Below are 17,630 nucleotides of genomic sequence, written 5' to 3'. Positions count from 1 at the left end.
TGTGTTGTGTGTGTGTGTGTGTGTGTGTGTGTGTGTGTGTGTGTGTGTGTGTGGTGTAAGCACATGTGCCACAGTGCATGCATGGACATCAGGGGACAGGTTGCAGCAGTCAGTTCTCTTTCTCCTTTCCTCAATTCCCAGGATTGAAGTCAGGTAGGTCATCAGGTTTGGACACAAGTACCTTTACCCTTAGAACCATCCTGTCAAATGTGGATTTGTGATTATGAGGAAAACTGTAAGCTGCTGTTTTCAAAAATAAGATTTAAAAATATTTTCCTATCATATTAAAGAGTCTGTTGCTATAGAAATAATTGAGGCAACACAATGAATAGACTCGGTGTCCTTCATGGGATATGACCCTGGAAGAGTCAGGGAGGCACACTATAGAAATTGCCCTTAACCTAAAAGGATAGAGATCATTGGTCTCCCATAGCTTAGGGTCTACTTAAGTCATTCACTATGCTTTACTCTGTATTGTTTTGATTGTTATTATGATTCTAGATATTTCTTTCCTCAATTACTCATCATTGGTGTCACTGGTCCACTGAACGAACAATTACTGAATACTCTTTCGACACCATGAGTACCAAAATGAATGAGCTATGACTTTCAACCAAGATGGTCTGTACAAGAAAAATGCCTTTGCCTGTTATACCTAAGAATGCCTATTATACCAAGTTAGGAGATATTTGGCTTTTTTTTCTCTTGAGAATGAACACATCCCACAAGCATAACTAGTGCATAATTATGCTAACATGAATATGAAGGAACCATATACATCATTAATGTAACAACTGTTAAATGATGCTGACAATCACTGTTGGAGTGTCTGCCACCTCATTGAAATGGCTCAAATTTCAGGTTTCCAGGGTACACATGCACAGCGGTCTGTGACAGGCTTTACTTCTGACCCTTTGCCAGTGTAGCATTTTCTACACATGCTTTATTCTACCAGTGCATAATTTCCTGTCCGGCCTCCTTTTCCCCCTCCAGCCTACCACATAAAATGCTTGTGGAGCAACACTCTAGAGAAAAATCCTACTGTTTTCTTATTTAGGAAACTCTAGGAATTCTCCAGTGCTCTGAGTGACTTTTTCTGAGCCAAGCAACTGCCATCTTGGAATGTTCAACTTTCCCTACTTGCAAAAGATCACCTCAGCTGGGTTTGTTGATTGTTTCCACCTCAAAAGAAGGGTTGGAGAGGACTGAAGGACCTTGTCCTGAGCATCCAGCTGCTCCCTTCTCGTTGTCTACAACTCTGTCTCAAATACCTATGAACTCTGGGATAGCTAGATAAAGTGAAGACTAGAGAGGAGGGTTTCCCTCATTATGGCTACCTGGGAAGCTCTCATCCCCCCAAGGGAAGGCTTTTCTGTATACTAGACTTCACTTTACTCATCCAGCCCCACTTTTTATCCTGAATTAGTTACAGAGTCTTATGCATCCAGAGCTTTCTTCACTCAGTCATGCGCAGTTCATCTGGTTGCAAAGCCTATTCCTTCTTTAGCCTCCTATTTAAAATTCAGGTTAAATTCAGATGTGGTCCAGTGGTAAAGTGTTTGCCTAGAATCAGAGATAAATAAATAAACAAACAAGCAAACAAACTGATGATTTGTTATAAGTTTTTCCTAACACATTCCCCAATTGCTATTGCTCACATCAATTTTCCAAAATTGTTGGCTATCATCAATACTTCAAGGATTTAATTAGTGTTCCTTGAATGACTTGACTCTGTGGCTTCTCTTTCCAACTAGATTATAAACTCCATCCAGAGCAGAGGAGGCCACTCTAAAGTGGGCTTTGTGCCCTTTCATAGTTTTAGGCAGTTTTCACACAACAGTTTGATGCTGAGACACTGAAGAAGCAGTCACGGAATAAATGGATATTACTAACTCCAAACATTTTCTTTTTATACCTGGTATCTGACTCCTTAACTCATGTGTCCCTCCAAACCTTCCCAATCACTAGCAACAGGATGGAATTCCTTTTCCATTGTGTGGAGGCATATGTGTATATGTACAACAGAAACCACGATTTCACATAGCAGTTATTACTTACACTGTCCAATACAACCTGATGTTTTCTAACTGTTAAAACAAATAACAATGAAAATACCCACAGGGCTAGCAAGGTGGCTCAGCAGGTAATGGCACCTGCAGCCAAGCCTGATGACCAGAGTTCAATCCCTGGGCCCCAAGTGGTGGAAGGACAGAACTGGTCTCTAAAAGTTTTCCTCTGCCCTGTAGACACTCACCACAGCATGCATTCCTGTCTCCAATAAAGACATGCAATAAAAAGTCACTGATAATTATACATGTGGAGGGTTTTTACCTCCATTAAAGAATTAGAACTATAGTATTCAGTAGGCTCTGGGACAAAAAAAAAAGATTCCTTTTTCTCTTTAAGTATCTATATTCTGAAGTTGGATAATTTATAATGTAAAAATTCCACTGCTGATTTTATAGGCCATGGATATCGGGAAGAAAGTTTCTAATGGCAATGTTGGATTATATAAGGAATGCCTACTGAAATGAAAAAAAAAAACGATTACCTAATCACGGTAGCTTAGATTAAGGGTTTTGTGCAATGTTACTTTTCAAATTACAAACCTATGATGGTGAAGTGTTTTCTTTTTCTTGTTTTTTTGAGACAGGGTTCTCTGTATTGTTTTGGAGGCTGTCCTGGAACTCTCTTGCAGACGAGGCTGACCTCGAACTCACAGAGATCCGCCTGCCTCTGCTTCCCAAGTGCTGGGATTAAAGGCATGTGCCTCCAATTCCCGGCTGGTGAAATATTTTGATTTAGGAAAAAAAAAATAGAGCACATGGTGTAGACACATCGACAGAAGGCATGAGCTGCTTTTGAACATTATAAACTTGTTCTAGTTGCTTTTCCTTCTTACCAGTTATGCCCACCCTTGTTAGCTAGGTCAGGGTACTTCCAAGGTAGTTTTCATCGCATGTTTGGCGATCAGGGAAATTAGCTTTCTACAGAAAGCTTTTTCTCTTAACCTTCCAAATTTAGCTCATCGGGGCAGGATCTCAGCAGTACCTCCAGAAACCAAGGTGCCGGCTGAACTCTCATAGAGAAATCTCAACCAGTTCCCAGCATTAGCCAGCTGTGGTGACTCGCTGAGTTATGTATGCAGCAATTACATGCCTTTGACAATTAAAATAAATCTTTTCACCAATTCTTTGAGAACGTTATACAATTTATTTCGACCATATTTGTCCCATAAATGAAAGCCTTTGGCAATTTAATGGCTTCTGGGGACGAACTTCTGGTCACATACATTCGCAGGTGCGGATGCGCGTTGCGGACACCGATCAGCAACAGGGTAGAGAACTTCCTGCTCAACTCCCGGGCAGGCGAGGAGTTGCAGCAGCCTCGCCCGCCAGCTGACAGGGACTCAGAAAAGGACCTCAGCGAGAGCGGGTGTAGCCGCGCTCGCAATCAGGTTTTTGTCACGTACCGGGTACCCAAATGAGGGAAGACAAACCTTTCCGGAAATAGCCAGGGTCTGGCCTCGGAGAGGCAGCGTAGGAGGCGGATCCATAGCAAATGAGGGTGGGGCGCACGGCTTGGGGGCGGGTCATGTTGGCGAGGCGGGACGTAGGGCTTGGGGGCGGGGCCATGGCGGCGAGGGCGGGGCGGCGCTGTGGGGGCGGCGGTGCTTCGGGTGACAACGGTCAGAGATGAAGGTGGCCGCGGCGCAGCGGGAGGCTCAGCTGCGCCGGGAGCGGTTGGCAGCCGGGCCGCGCCTGTAGGACCTCGGGGCCCGGGTGGCGGGATGGGGACCCGACTTGGCTAGTGAGACGGCGGCGAGCGGGAACTTCGGCCAGAGGGGCTCGCCTGCTCCGGTCAGACTCGGCGTCCTCCTCCACCTGCTGCCGCTGGGCCCCGCGTCCGGCGGGCCACGACGGCGTCGGCGACGGCGGGGGCATGTGGCGCTGGGTCCGGCAGCAGCTGGTAAGTGAGGGCTGGGGCTGGGCGGCGCGGGCTAGGCCGCGGCGGGGGAGCGCGGCTCTCCCTCGGCCCCGGCTCCCCACCGCGCGGGGATGCGCTGCTGCCTGCGGCCGCTGCGGGCCGAGAATGGCGCGGGCCCCGAGGAAACCGAGGCAGCGGCTCCGGGAGCACGGTAGGCGGCCATCCGGGACCCCGAACTAGGCTCGTGCAGGTTCCGAGGAGGTCTAGGTCCTTCTGGGCCTCCTGGCGGAAGCCGGCCCCTGGGCCTAGGAGGAAGGAACGCCGGAAGGTCCTCACCGCACACCCCTGCAACTTCTCTGCGAATCTGTCACCCCTCCTCAAGGCGGTTAGAACGCTCGGGCTTGGAACCAGTGGTTACTTTTGAACATTACTGGGTTACCTGTAGAAAGAAAGAGAAAAACCTCAGGGTGACTTAGGTGTCTAAAAAGCGTCGCCTTTCCCAGAAATGATTCACAGATGAAAACCTCTCATGCCTCTTGGCACCTGCAGCCTAGGACATGCAACGCGGAGGCAACAGTGACAGGACAGGCATCACTTCAGTCTGAGGAAAATTTCGAAACTGTATCAATTGCAGTGTTTTTGTTTACTAGGTTTCAAGGCAGTACTGAATCTTAACGAAGCAGAAACTTACTGCTTTGAGACCAAAATAGTCTTTCTTCTTTCTTTCCACCTGCGGTAGAACAGCTTTTCATGTAAAAACTAACAACTATGTATTTCAGCCAGCTTCTTGTTTATTTTACAGTAGGCATCATTCTTAAATAAAGCAATCTTCTAAATAAAACTAGAGCTGCCTGCCACTCCCTCATACAAATGGTGGGCCTTTATTTTTAGCAACTGTTGCAAATTGAAGTATCCCAGCTTTATTGGGAATCCAAGCTAATGATGTCATTTGATCCACACTGTTAGACTACCTTGCCTTTCTTTCGGTAAACCGGCAGTACAGTATGGAAGTTAATTATTACAAATCTGGTGTGCTTTTGATTGTTCAGACTTCGTGTGAAGAAAGCTTGGTTTAACAACGTTTATCTGATGGTGCTTTGTGTGGCAGGAAGATCATTGTTAACTGAGTCTCTTCAAGATTTTTGCAGTATGTTAAGACATTGTGTATCAATGTGAGGTACTTGTGTTAGTTGGCCTAAATGAAGTCCCATTTTCCAGACCGAAGTCTGGTAATGTTGGGGAAAATGACTTTTACATGTTCACAGATGAAGGAAAAACCAGTCGCTATGTGGTCATTTATAAATCAGCTGTCTTACTGGACTGTTTAACAAAATAAGTTGAACAAGTTGCTACACATAAAAAAATACTATCACTGATATTTAGCTGCCTGTCACTGGTTTCACTTTTAAGATAATCAGGTCTTTAAGACCTGTGCCAAAGCAGGACTTTGTATTGCTGACTAAGGTTGTGTAATCACTTAAATTACAAATGAAGGATGGTGTGTGCAGAGTAATGAAAGTTTATTATACCGACTCAGTAATAAATGGCCATTCTAGTTGCTACACCAATAATTCAGTTCAAAAAGTCCAGTTTAGGCTATTCTAATAAGTACTCACTGGGTTGATTGTAAAATTGATAAATGGAAAAATTTGAGTAAATCGCTAAGTCACAAGAATAGGTTGTTTAGCAATTACAGAACACTATATGAATCCTGACTTTCAACTAATACTTCCACCAACAAAAATATACTTTTTGTTTTTTAAGTTTTTTATTACTGCTTATTTTGTGAGTGTGTGTGTAAAAGTATGTAAGTAAGTAAATCAGTACAACTTGTGGGAGTCATTTCTTTCCTACCCTGTGGGTCCCAGGAATCCAACTCCGGTCCCCAGATTTGATGACACTCTCATTTGCTTCCTGAGACATCTCACTTACCATACTGTCATTTTATTACAGAGACAGTTTTGTGTTCTTATTTAATTGCAATTGAAAGGTGATTGATTTCTTATCTCTCCAAAATATTTTTGCTGCATGGCATGATGAAAATCATGACAAAAACTGATATTTTCCCTTTATGAAAATATGTGGAATATCCTTTTTTTTGTTTTTATTTCACACACACACGGTGTTCAAATTATTTTATGTTAAAAGCCATATGTCTTTCTGGTGTTCTCTGCATTCATAGTGTGCCCCTTTTCAATAGCATGCTATATGAACCCATTATTATATCATTAACAGCATCTCAGTTATAATAGCATAGAATCATTAGGTGCCTGCTGTATTGTTATTACTATTATTATTATTAATTATTATCTTGCCAGTGCTGCCAGTCAAACCCAAAGCTTTAGACATGTTAGTGGTAGCTGCTCTCCACATGCAGCCATTAAAGTTTATGTTTAGCCAGGCGGTGGTGGCGCACGCCTTTAATCCCAGCACTCTGGAGGCAAAGGCAGGCGGATCTCTGTGAGTTCGAGGCTGGGCTGGACCAATAACCTCCAAAACAGAGAAACCCTGTCTCATAAAACCAAAAAAAAAAAAAGTTTATATTTAGAGAATAGTATTTTGAATAGCATATTTATTTGTACAGTGCTGATTTCTACTGTTAAACAAAAGTCCTTGTCAACAAATATATTTTGATGATATACAAGGTTTCTTTACAGGACAATATAACACCATATTTTCATAGAACTTACTGTGTATAGGTATATGCTAAATCCTGGTGATTCATGTGAAAATGATGAGGCTTTTACTCATGAGAACCCTACATTAGTCTTGAGTATGTTTTATGAATAGATGGGGAAATAATGAATATTATTTCTGTGTTTTATATATAGTGATCACAATATAGTGATAAGATTTAAGTCTGACCAACCCAGAAGAACATAGAAAATGACTGTAACTACACACAAGCACCACCTAGCAGGCAGGTGCTTCTTTAACTGGTGACCAGGCTTGCAATCCCAGCGTCTGGGAGGTGGAAGAAGGAGGATTGAGAGCTGGGGGTAGGGTGCAGTTCTTGAGTTGTTCATAAATGTCCTTTCAGATTTGTGCTGGTGATTGTGAATGGAGGCTGAAGACTGTCTTCTGCTTCACTGAGAAAGTTGGCAAGCCCTTAACCAAAAGTCCATCAATTTTAGTATCGAGTGCTTCTCCACACTTGCTTGTGTCTGTGCTTAATTCTTCTCTTCTTTCTGCTGTCACAGAAAGCGAAGTCCTCTTTTTCCAAGTTAACAAGTTCACTTGTTGTTTTGATACTGTTCTTTATACTTCCCTTCAATTATCATGAGAATATGTGTCCTTTCTCTTTACCTTTAGTCTATAAACGCAATTAAGCTTCCCTGTGTTATCTTAATTTTCCCTGCACTGTACCTAACTGCCAAATGTTCCTTAGTTGAATAAAATTTTAAAAAGGATTATCCTACTTAACAGTTCTATCTAATATACTTGAAATGTGACTGGTTCAGGTTTAAATTTTCGTAACTCTAAAACATAATGACTTTTAAAAACAGAAGAAAAATGTGACATATCTCAGTTATATCTATTTAGTAGGAAAAGTATTTGTCTCCTAGCCTGATGAGCTCAGTGTGATCTCTTGGATCCACATGGTAGAAGAATTATCTCCTGAGAGTTGTTCTCTGACTTTTACATTTGTGTGGTGGCATGTGCCCACTCCCCAACAATAAATAGCTATAATGAAAGGAATGCCTTATTTTTTAAAATGCTAACGTTTTAAAAATTGAGTTCATGTACATCGTAGATGTCATTTCTTTATTTTGCTTTTTTCTCCTGGACTTTCTTTATCAAACTCAGTATAGGGTATCCTTGTATTTTGGGGCCATAGGTGTTATTTTAGAATAACTTTCCCACTCAGCCACTGCAAAAATATAATTTTAGTATGTTTACTTTTTTTGAAGTAAAACTAGTTCAAGATTTGGAAAATAAACACATTTTTGACTTATCCGAGTATTTTGGGTTGATGCTGGCAGTTTCAGAAGATGAAATGTAAAAAGTCAGTAGTTTTTCCTGTTTTAGTCAATTATATAAATACCTTTCCAGGTACAAAAGGATGACCTTGTGTTTTTCAAAATAATAGATATATTAATCATGAAAATGTGCTTGTAATAGCTGTGTTGAGCTACTGCTCACAGAATAAATCACATATATCTAAAGTGGAAAAGTAAGAAGTGCATATTTATTATATCTGTGTGGGAAATATTAAGACTTATTTTTACTCTAGTTTTGGGGATTGTTAAGTGTTTTTATTTAATTCTTCTATATATTTGGTTATAATGGATCAAGTAAGCTTTCCCCAGTGTTGTGAATAAGTCATGCAACAAACTTATTTTGCTTCCAATCAGTTAAAATGGCTGAGGGAACTGTCTTAAGAGAGACAGTTGGGATACTGTTTTATTTTTTTATATTGAGTAGCTCACTTAAAATTATCTCTATATTTCCGTGCAAATGTAGTATAAATGGTTGTTATACTGAATTATTTAGGGAACAACACAACAACAAGAATAAAGTCTGCTGTAGGTGTGGCATTTCAGAATCTGGGAAGTTGAGGCAGGAGGATTGAGAGTTTCAGGCTTATATAAAAAAATTCCAGGATTATATAATAAGATCTTGTATTGAAAACAGAAAAAGAAAACTTAGAGACTATGACAATATGCAGCAGAGACACCATTTTTTAGTGGATATTTTTGGTTTTGTTTGTTTTTGTTTTTGAGACAGCGTCTTGCTTGTGTTGCCCAGACTGGTCTGGAACTCACTATCTTCCTACTTCAACCTCGAAAATTCTGGGATTATAAGCATGTAACACCATTCCCAGCTTACTGTTTTAAGTTGGTTGAACTACATATGGACCACAGTAGTACCACATTCTGTCTGAGTTAACAGTAAGAGTTAGCCTCTGCAGAAAATCCTAAGTTGTGATTTGTCTTTGCACCTGAAAAATTTAGATCACATGCCAGTTTCACTAAGGTTTTAATATTTCCACATTTAATTTAGAAGTAGAATGCCATCAAGAAAGGAATAAATAGGATAATGTACATAGTACCATTAGTTGAGTCATTCTCTTATATTTTATCTTATATTTTACAAAAATTAGGAACAAAACATGTTATATGTATGTATGCAGTACATATGTAGTTAATGCTTATATGAAGCCAATGTTTGTGATATGTTTCTTATGCTCTATACTAGGGGAAATTTCAAGTATAAATAAAAGCATAGAAAATGCTATAATGAGCCCCCCCTTTTACCCTTTAGTCAACTTGGTAATTAGCTCAAACCAGTGTTACTGGATCCCTCTCATAGTATCTCTACCTCCTGACTGATTTTAAAGCAAACCTTAGACATTATTTAATTTTCCCCATCATGATGTTTCTGTCTCCAAAGATAAATACTTTTAAGTATAAAAATGTGACTACTCTATTAGTCTATGTATTTCTATTTTCCTTTCTTTCCTCCTCAAATTTTAGAAAGCAGTTTCTTAAAGTATACTGCCTTTTTCTTGCATTAGTGTCTAAGGAGAGGAAATCATAGAGAGATCAAATGAATCTTAAGAATAGTTTGCTTCAGAATGTCACATTGTATGTCCTAAACGTGCAGTTTTTATTTGTCACTTAAATAAAATACTTATGACGTGAAAGATGAAAAGAATTTGTGCACTTTTAATTTTGAGGGAGCTAATCATGCTTGTCTTCCTTGCTGCAAATGATGACCCAAACCCCTTCTCTCCCTCCTCTTCCCTCCTTTAGGCTAAAGCAGTCTTGCCTCTTTCCTGCTTCCTGGTTTGCTTTGTTTTCCTGCAGTCTGTCAGTTAATAGCCAGAACGATCTTACACTTTAGACATGCATGTAATTCCTGTGTTTGCAACCTCCCCAGGGCCCTGCTTGCCTTCTTCTTGGTCTGTGTTCCATCCTGTTCTCTAGATCACTTCTCACTTCCAATCTACTTTCTTTTCCTAACAATGTTTTTTATTAATTCTTTTGAGAATTACATATATTTTGCTCAAATTCATTCCCTCAACTCCTCCCAGATCCTCCCTTACCTCCCCATCCACCAACTTTCCATTCATTCATTCATTCATTCATTCATTCATTCATACTTTCTCCATCCTCTCCTGCTTCCCTCCCTTGTTCTCCCTTGCTTTCCTCTCTCCCTCTCTCCTTCTGTTATCTCTCTCTCTCTCTCCTCCCCTCCCTCTCCTCTTTCTCATTCTTAAAAAAAGCACATGGAGGCAATTTGTGTTGACAGTTTACACCTTGGTGTAAGGCCTTCCCCAGAGTGAGGTCAGTACACCAGGTGTCACACCATTGAAACAAGCCTATTTTCCCTCTCCTGGCAGCAATCAAATGACGGCTCTTTAGCCAAGGGCATGATTTCATACATATCTCACCTCCTCCATACTGAGATTGTGTTTTCTGTAGCTTGATATCTTGCTGGTCTTGTATATATTTTCACAATCGCTATGATTTGTATGAGTGTCTACCTTGTTGTGTCTGAAAAAGTTTATTTGAAGTCATCTATGACCTCTCATTCTTAAAATCTGTCCAACCTTTTCTACTTAGATCCCTGAACCTTGAGGGGAAAGGTTTTATGTAGACATTCAATCAGGGCTGAGCTCTCTGAGGTCTTTTATCTGCACATGTTGGCCAGTTGTGGGTCTCTGTGCTAATTGCTGATGGGGGTGGGGAGGACAGTGATCTATGGATATAGCAACAAGTAATTAAGAGTCGTTTATTGACATGTCCATTTAGCATGTTAGAAGTAGGTTTTTCCCTGTGGCTCATGATCTAACTAGCCACAGGTTCTTGGCCTCATTAACGGTGTCGCATATCTCATGGAGCCTTAAAGCAAATTCAGTCGGTTACTCCCTTAACATTCACTGCTGTTGCTCCAGTCGGCATATCTTGCCAGGCAGGTTGTGACTGTAGTTCTCAGTGATCATAGCTGGGTGGGGCTGCTGATTACTTTGATCTTCTGGTGGTGTGCAGCACTGTGAACTCTAACCAGTAGAGATGAAGTTTCCAGATGAGTGCTAGCTGGATGTTTATATGTCCTATAACTCAAGTTTGGTTTTTTTCAGCAGTAGGGTTTTACTGTCAAGTTTTTGAGAGTAACTGATAGCAGTGGCAATAGCCTGTAATTGAGGGAGGGGGTCGGTGACCCTATTGGCAAACAACTCAAAAAGAGGTAACCCATCCCCGCTACTGGGGGCTTTATTTAGTAATGGATTATCTAGTTGAGATACTGTCATCTCACTATAGAGAAGCTCAGTTTAAGCTGGAAACTTCCACAATAGTATGTCTCTATGTGACTTTTTCAAAAGGTCTTCAGTGTCAGTTACACCTCCCCATAGTCCCGCTTGTACCCTGTCCTTTCAGCCCTCAAACCATTTCATCTTTCCTGTTCCATTCCCCCCTTCTCCCTTTATAGTACTACATTCTTCTTCTTTTTTTAATCCTTGAAAGGACCCCCCATGACCACTCACTAGATATCTAACCTGAGTATTCCAAATGCAATGCACATATGTAAAGCTTAAAAGTTAGCATCAGCATAGGAGGAAAAATTGCAGTGTTTGTATATCTTGGTTCCCCTTATCCCATGCAGGATGTTTGTTTTCAGTCCCCTGCATTTACCTGCAGTTTTCATAGTCTTGTTGTCTAAACAGCTGAATAATGCTCTATTGTATAAATGTGCCACACTTTCATTATTCATTTATCACTTAATGGACATCTAAGCTGTTTCCATTTCCTGACTATTGTGAATACAGCAGCCATGGTTAAACAAGTATTTCTGTAGTGAGATACAGTCTTTGGGTATAAGAATGGTGTAACTGGATATTATGGTAGATCTGTTTTCAGCATTTTGAGTAACTTGCACACTGATTTCCATAGTGGCCGTACCAGTTTGCGTTCCCACCAGGAGTGAATAAATGTTCCACTTTCCTGACATCCTTGCTAGCAATTTGCTGTCTTTCTCTCCCACTCCCAAACCTGGGAGACAGGTGGCTCTAACCAAGCTAACCTGAACTCCAGAGATCCACCTGCCTCAGCTTCTGCCTCCTAAGTACTGGGATTAAAAGCGTGCGTGCGTGCGTGCGTGCGTGCGTGCGTGCGTGTGTGTGTGTTCTGATGGGTATGAAAAAAAATCTCATTTGCATTCTCCTGATTGTTGGTGAGCAATGTTTATACCTCTATTTCATTCATATGGATAAATTTCCCATTTTTGAAGAATAATATATTAGTTACTTGTTGGTGTGATAAAATAATGTAGCAAAACAGCTTAGGTAAGGAAGGGTGTGTTTGGTCATGGCAGCTCAGTCATAGTGATAGGAGCTTGAGGCAGCTGGTCCCATGTGCATTTAGGAAACGGAAGACTGCTCCCATTCTCCTCTTACTCAGTGCAGGACCCCAGTCTAAGAATGGTGCTGCCCACACTAAGGGTGGGTCTTCTCACACCAGTTCACCCAGTCTAGACAGTCCTTTGTAGGCATGGGCAGAGATTATTTTCATCGTAATTCTAAATCAAATTGATAGTAAAGGTTGACATCAGGAGCCCAGAGAAATAGCCATTACAGCCACTTGCTGCCCATGTGGAGGACCAGAGTGTTTGGTCACCAGCACCCATGTTGGGTGGCTCACAACCACTTGTAGCTCCAGCTTTCATTAACATCATAAGTAGTTCCTCTGTTCTTTGTTCCTTTTGTATAGTGGATGCCACTTCTTCATTATATGTGGTATAAATATCATCTTCCATTCTTTGCCCTCTATTTAAGTTTGTTATTCTGATATGGAAATTTTAAGTTTCTTTGCAGAAAATTTGATTTCTGCATTGTTACCTAACAATTTCTTTCCTCTATTAAAATCAGAGAGTTGTTTTATTATTGTTTTCTTCAAGTTGTCTTAAAATGTAGCTTTTCAGTATTCAAATTAAATATAAGTGGGATTGATTTTTGTATATAGAATAAGGTAAATTGTGTTTTCCCATTGGAAAGTTAATTGTTTCCTCTCTCAGTTTATTGAATTAGCCATCTTTGATGTCTAACACATGTGTTTTCCTTTTCTGTTATGAATGGCATTCTTAATTCCCTCTGTTCTTTTTTTCCTGTTTCACTTCTCTAGTGGTGTACCAGTGATCCATCATCCTTCCCCACGTTTTGTTTTGTTATTCTTTCATTTTATGACCTATAAGCAGTTTTTTTTATTCTTGGTGGGGGGAATCAAGGATTTTGATTGACTTTGCATTAAAACTTGATTTCATGTGAGAGAGTGAGTGTGAGGACGTGTGTGGAGATCAGAGGGCAGCTCTCAGGAGTTGGTTCTCACCTCTCACCTTGATGCTTCTATGGCTGCATTCCGACTAGCTTTAAGTGTACTGGTCTTAAAGATGTGCACCACTGCATTTGGCTTCTTTATGTGGGTTCTAGAATGAAACTTGAGTGGTTAGGCTTGGGTGGCTAGCACTTTCACCATCAAGTTATCTCCTCAGTGCTGAGTGTCTTATATTTACAACTGGGCCTGCAAGATGGCTCAGCAGGTAGGCATCTGCCACCAACACTGACAGTCTTGGTACCTAACCTTCATGGTAGAAAGTGAGAACTAGTTGTTAAAATTGATCACTGACCTCCACATGCATGCCATGGCATGCTGACACCCTCCCCCAGGGGGAAACACAAAGTAAAAATAAAGTAAATTTCAAAAAAATTTATAGCTATAAACTATATGGTTTTGTCTTTCTAGTCATGTCTATAGTTATTTGAGTATGCTTGTGTTCTTTGTTTGTTTGTTTGTTTTCAAGACAGGTTTCTCCATGTATCCCTGGGTGTCCTGGAACCACTTCCTAATGCTACAACCATTTAATACAGTTCCTCATGTTGTGATTACTTGAACCATAAAATTACTTTCACTGCTACTTCATAACTGCAATTTTGCTACTGTTAGGAATAGTAATGTAAATATCTGTGTTTTCCAGTGGTCTTTGGTGACTCCTGTGAAATGGTTGTTAAACCCCAAAGGAGTTGTGGCCTACAAGTTGACAACCACTGTTCTGGAACCTCTTCCCCTCCCTACCCACCCAAACTTTAAGTTCTTTAATGCAGACTTAAAGGGAGTTGATGCACTAGTTACTTGCCAGTGTTAATTAATGTCTTGTTTCCCATTTGGTGGAACTGTTTGTAGGAGGTGTGGCCTAGGAGGAGGAGGTGTGTCACTGGGGCCCCAACTTTGAAGTTTAAAAGACCCACTTCATTCCTAGTTAGCTTTCTCTCTCTTTCTGCCTCCAATTTACAGAACAAGCTCTCAGCTTTTCCTGCCACCATGTTTTTGCTCTGCCATCATGGGTCTAACCTTCTAAACCTGCAAGCTCCAAATTAAATACTTTCTTTTATAAGTTGCTTTCCTTGGTCACAACTATACAAAAGTAATTAAGACACTATACTGAGATTATTTTTACTACTATGTTTGGAGAGATGGTGTTCTGGTTTGCTTTCTACTGCTGTGATAAACACCATTACCAAAAGCAACTTGGAAAGGGTTTATTTCATCTTAGAGTGTATAGTCCATCATTCATGAAAGGAAGTCATGGCAGGAAGCTGGAGGCAGGAACTGAGTCAGAAGCCATGGCGGAGCAATGCTTACTGGTTTACTCCCTGTGGCTTGCTCTCCATGTCTGTCTCACCCAGGCTCATCAATCATTTATCAAGGAAATGACTTACCTACAGATCAGTCAGAGAGCATTTTCTTAGTTGAGCTTCCCTCCACCCTGTTATCTCTAGCTTGCGCCAAGTCAACAAAACACTAACCAACACAGATGGTCTTCTGAATGTTAAGCAGAGTATATGTCCCTCCGGGAATATTATAAACATATTTCTGTCTATATTTCAGAAAGTTGTACCTATTAACTGGTTCAAAGAAATGATTGGTGGCATAAATCCATCACATGAATCTTAGTCTTTTGAAAGTAAAACTTTTTGAAACTAAGTTGATCTGGATATAGAAGAGGTTAAAAATAAGCATAAAACTTCTATCAGGCATGGTAGTCACATATTAGTTAGACATTATCTATTTCTCTCATTAAGAATTTATCACAGGAGAAAGCAAGGTATTCACAGGAATGAAAAGCAAGGGATGCAGTAAAGAACACATCGGTAGCTCTCATATGATTTTTTTTTCCTCTAGCATGTTTGAGACTGAATTATTTTCCATTATTAAAGGTGTAACTTAGCTAATTTATTTCTGAAGGTAATATACCTACTTACCTTTGAAGAAAAGCATTGGCTTAACTGTTCTAATTAAATGGATTCAGCCTATGTTCAGTTTAAGGCCAATAATATGTGTAATTCTGATCAGTTATTTAGAACCAATGGTAAAATATTATACCAGCTAGCTTGTTGACTAGTATTCTTTTTCTGTTGTTTGGTCTTAGGGTTTTGACCCACCGCATCAAAGTGACACAAGAACTATTTACATAGCCAACAGATTTCCTCAGAATGGCCTTTACACGCCTCAGAAATTTATAGATAATCGGATCGTTTCATCTAAGGTAAGAAAAAACAATTTTATTATTATACTACAGATGTAGGGTGGGGGATATATTTGTACCTCATTTGGTAGAATGTTTACCTATCATGTGCAAAGCTCTGAGTTCAGTCCTCAGTTTCACATAAACTGAACATTATGATGTATGCCTGTAATTCCAGCACTCTTAAATTTAAGGTCATCTTTAGCTATATAACAAGATTGAAGTCAGCTTGGGATCCTCTGTCTCAGATAACTAAAACAAAAAGGTAGATGATTTACTGAATGTGTGCAAGTATACATTTATACTTTTAAAAAGCCAAGAAACTGAAGGTTGATAGATTTATCTCACTCAGCACGATGTGTGAAAGAAAAGAGGCTGCTAGTTGGTACCAGTTGACCATTGTCTTCAACTGCAACTGTACTGGATGGCCATCTGCTGAACCTGTTTCTCCTCATAGTATGTCATTTACCCTTTGCAACAGCCTATGTGGATTAACTATTAAATCTCATTTACAAAGTGCCATTTTTATATTATCACAAGTCTTTGATTCTAGTGCTTGGAAATTGAATAATTTTCCCCAAATTGTTCCATGTGACTTTAAAACTTCTTTGTTTCATTTATTAGTGTCTCCTATAAATATTTTAATGTAGGTAGTACTTCATTCTTACTTGTTTTTTCCTTTGTCTTTTGAAGAGGTCTTGTTTGTTAAAGCAGATTATAGAGAATTGCTGCCGAATTCACTTTTTTGTGATAGAAATGTGTTACAGTGTTTAGTAAGAGAGCACATAGGACTGTTGGAAATAGCACTGGTATAATTGAAGACCTGAACATTTAAAATGTATTTTAATTGAAATGTCGAAGCCAGATGTGACTAGTGACTCCTTATTAAACCATGCACTTATTGAGGATATTAATCAGAGAGACTTCAGGTAAAGTTCTTACTTAGACCCTGGTCTTTGCTTGTAGGGTTTCACAAGAAACACCTTGGTATGCTCTTTCCTTGCCTTCCAGAGACACTAATGTGTTGTTGATTGTTTTTATACTCTTTGGACTCTTTAATCTTTGGGGGGAGCCTACCACCCAGCTCCCAAATAAATGTACATGGAGTCTCATTCTTACTTATGAACGCCTGTCTTTAGCTTCGGTGATTTCTAAACAGCTTTTCTTAAAGTATCCCGTTTACCTTTTGCCTCTGGGCTTTTATCTTTCTCTTACTTCTGTAATCTTACTTTCACTCTTACTCCATGACTAGCTGTGTAGCTGGGTGACTGGTCCCTGGATTTTTCCTCTCCTTTTCTCATTCCTTGATTTCCCTTCGCCCAGATTTCTCCTATTTATCACTCTGCATGCCAGCCCCACCTATCCTTTCTTCCTCGCTATTGATCATTCAGCCCTTTATTAGACAGACTATCAGGTATTTTAGACAGGCACAGTAACACAGCTTCATGAGTTAAACAAATGCAACATAAAAGAATGCAGCACATCTTTGCATCATTAAACAAATGTTCCACAGTGTAAACAAATATAACACATATTAAAATACTATTCTGCAACACTAATGCTTTCCCTCAAACACTGATTTCATCTTTCCTAAGCTGTCACCTTAGTTCAAAAGTCCACTTTCCCTCTCTTTCTTTCTGCTGTCATATTATTCCTGTGTAATGACGATCAGTTTATAATTATGTAAGTCTCTATATGTTTATTTGAGGCTAAATGGCTGTGGGACCAGGTGCGACAGAAACTTCTATCTACAGTGCTAGTAGATCAGTTGTGCAATGCCCCAATAGTCATCTGTATTGTGGATGCTTTATAGCTTTTTAAAGTTATTTAAAGTCTAATTTTTGTGTTTAAAATAGAATTTTAGTCATTTCTCCCTTTCCATTCCTCTTCCCAGCTCGTCTCATGTTCTACTCTCAACCTTCACTCCCTCTCAGATTTACAACCTATTTTTCTTTGTTACTTTTACATGGATAAGTACAACCTGTTGAGTCCATTTAATGTTGCTTGTATTTTTATGACTTCAGGGCTGACCCTTGGGGAAGACTAATTCTACTGCTCTTAGCTTTCCTTAATTACCTGCCTTTGTCTAGGTGTAGGATCATTGAGCCATTGAGATTTCCTCCTTGTGTGTTAGCATGTTTGCTGCTGCTGTTGTTGCTTTTTTCCTTGTTCTGATCTTG

At 40.0% G+C, this 17,630-nt stretch overlaps 1 protein-coding gene across 6 annotated transcripts in view; it reads left to right on the top strand.

Annotated features, from left to right (window-relative positions):
• Positions 1 to 3,661: 3,661 nt before the first annotated feature.
• Atp11b (ATPase phospholipid transporting 11B (putative)) overlaps positions 3,662 to 17,630 on the top strand; it is an 88,306-nt gene continuing 74,337 nt past the window's right edge. For 4 of the 6 annotated variants that reach the window (XR_005880396.1, XR_005880395.1, XM_013113090.3 and 1 more), the window contains exons 1-2: positions 3,662 to 3,969; positions 15,355 to 15,471. Coding sequence is in view for 4 of the 6 variants with exons in the window: in XM_013113090.3 (XP_012968544.1) it covers positions 3,943 to 3,969; positions 15,355 to 15,471 (144 nt within the window). In the remaining 2 variants the exon portion in view is untranslated. The remainder of the gene's footprint in view (positions 3,970 to 15,354; positions 15,472 to 17,630) is intronic. The other 2 variants (XM_021226912.2, XM_005069705.4) reach the window with 2 other exon arrangements.

The sequence above is a fragment of the Mesocricetus auratus genome, unplaced genomic scaffold, assembly GCF_017639785.1.
Source record: "Mesocricetus auratus isolate SY011 unplaced genomic scaffold, BCM_Maur_2.0 Super-Scaffold_100011, whole genome shotgun sequence".
Classification (NCBI taxonomy): Eukaryota; Metazoa; Chordata; class Mammalia; order Rodentia; family Cricetidae; genus Mesocricetus; species Mesocricetus auratus.
This window is presented reverse-complemented; position numbering and strand designations above follow the sequence as displayed.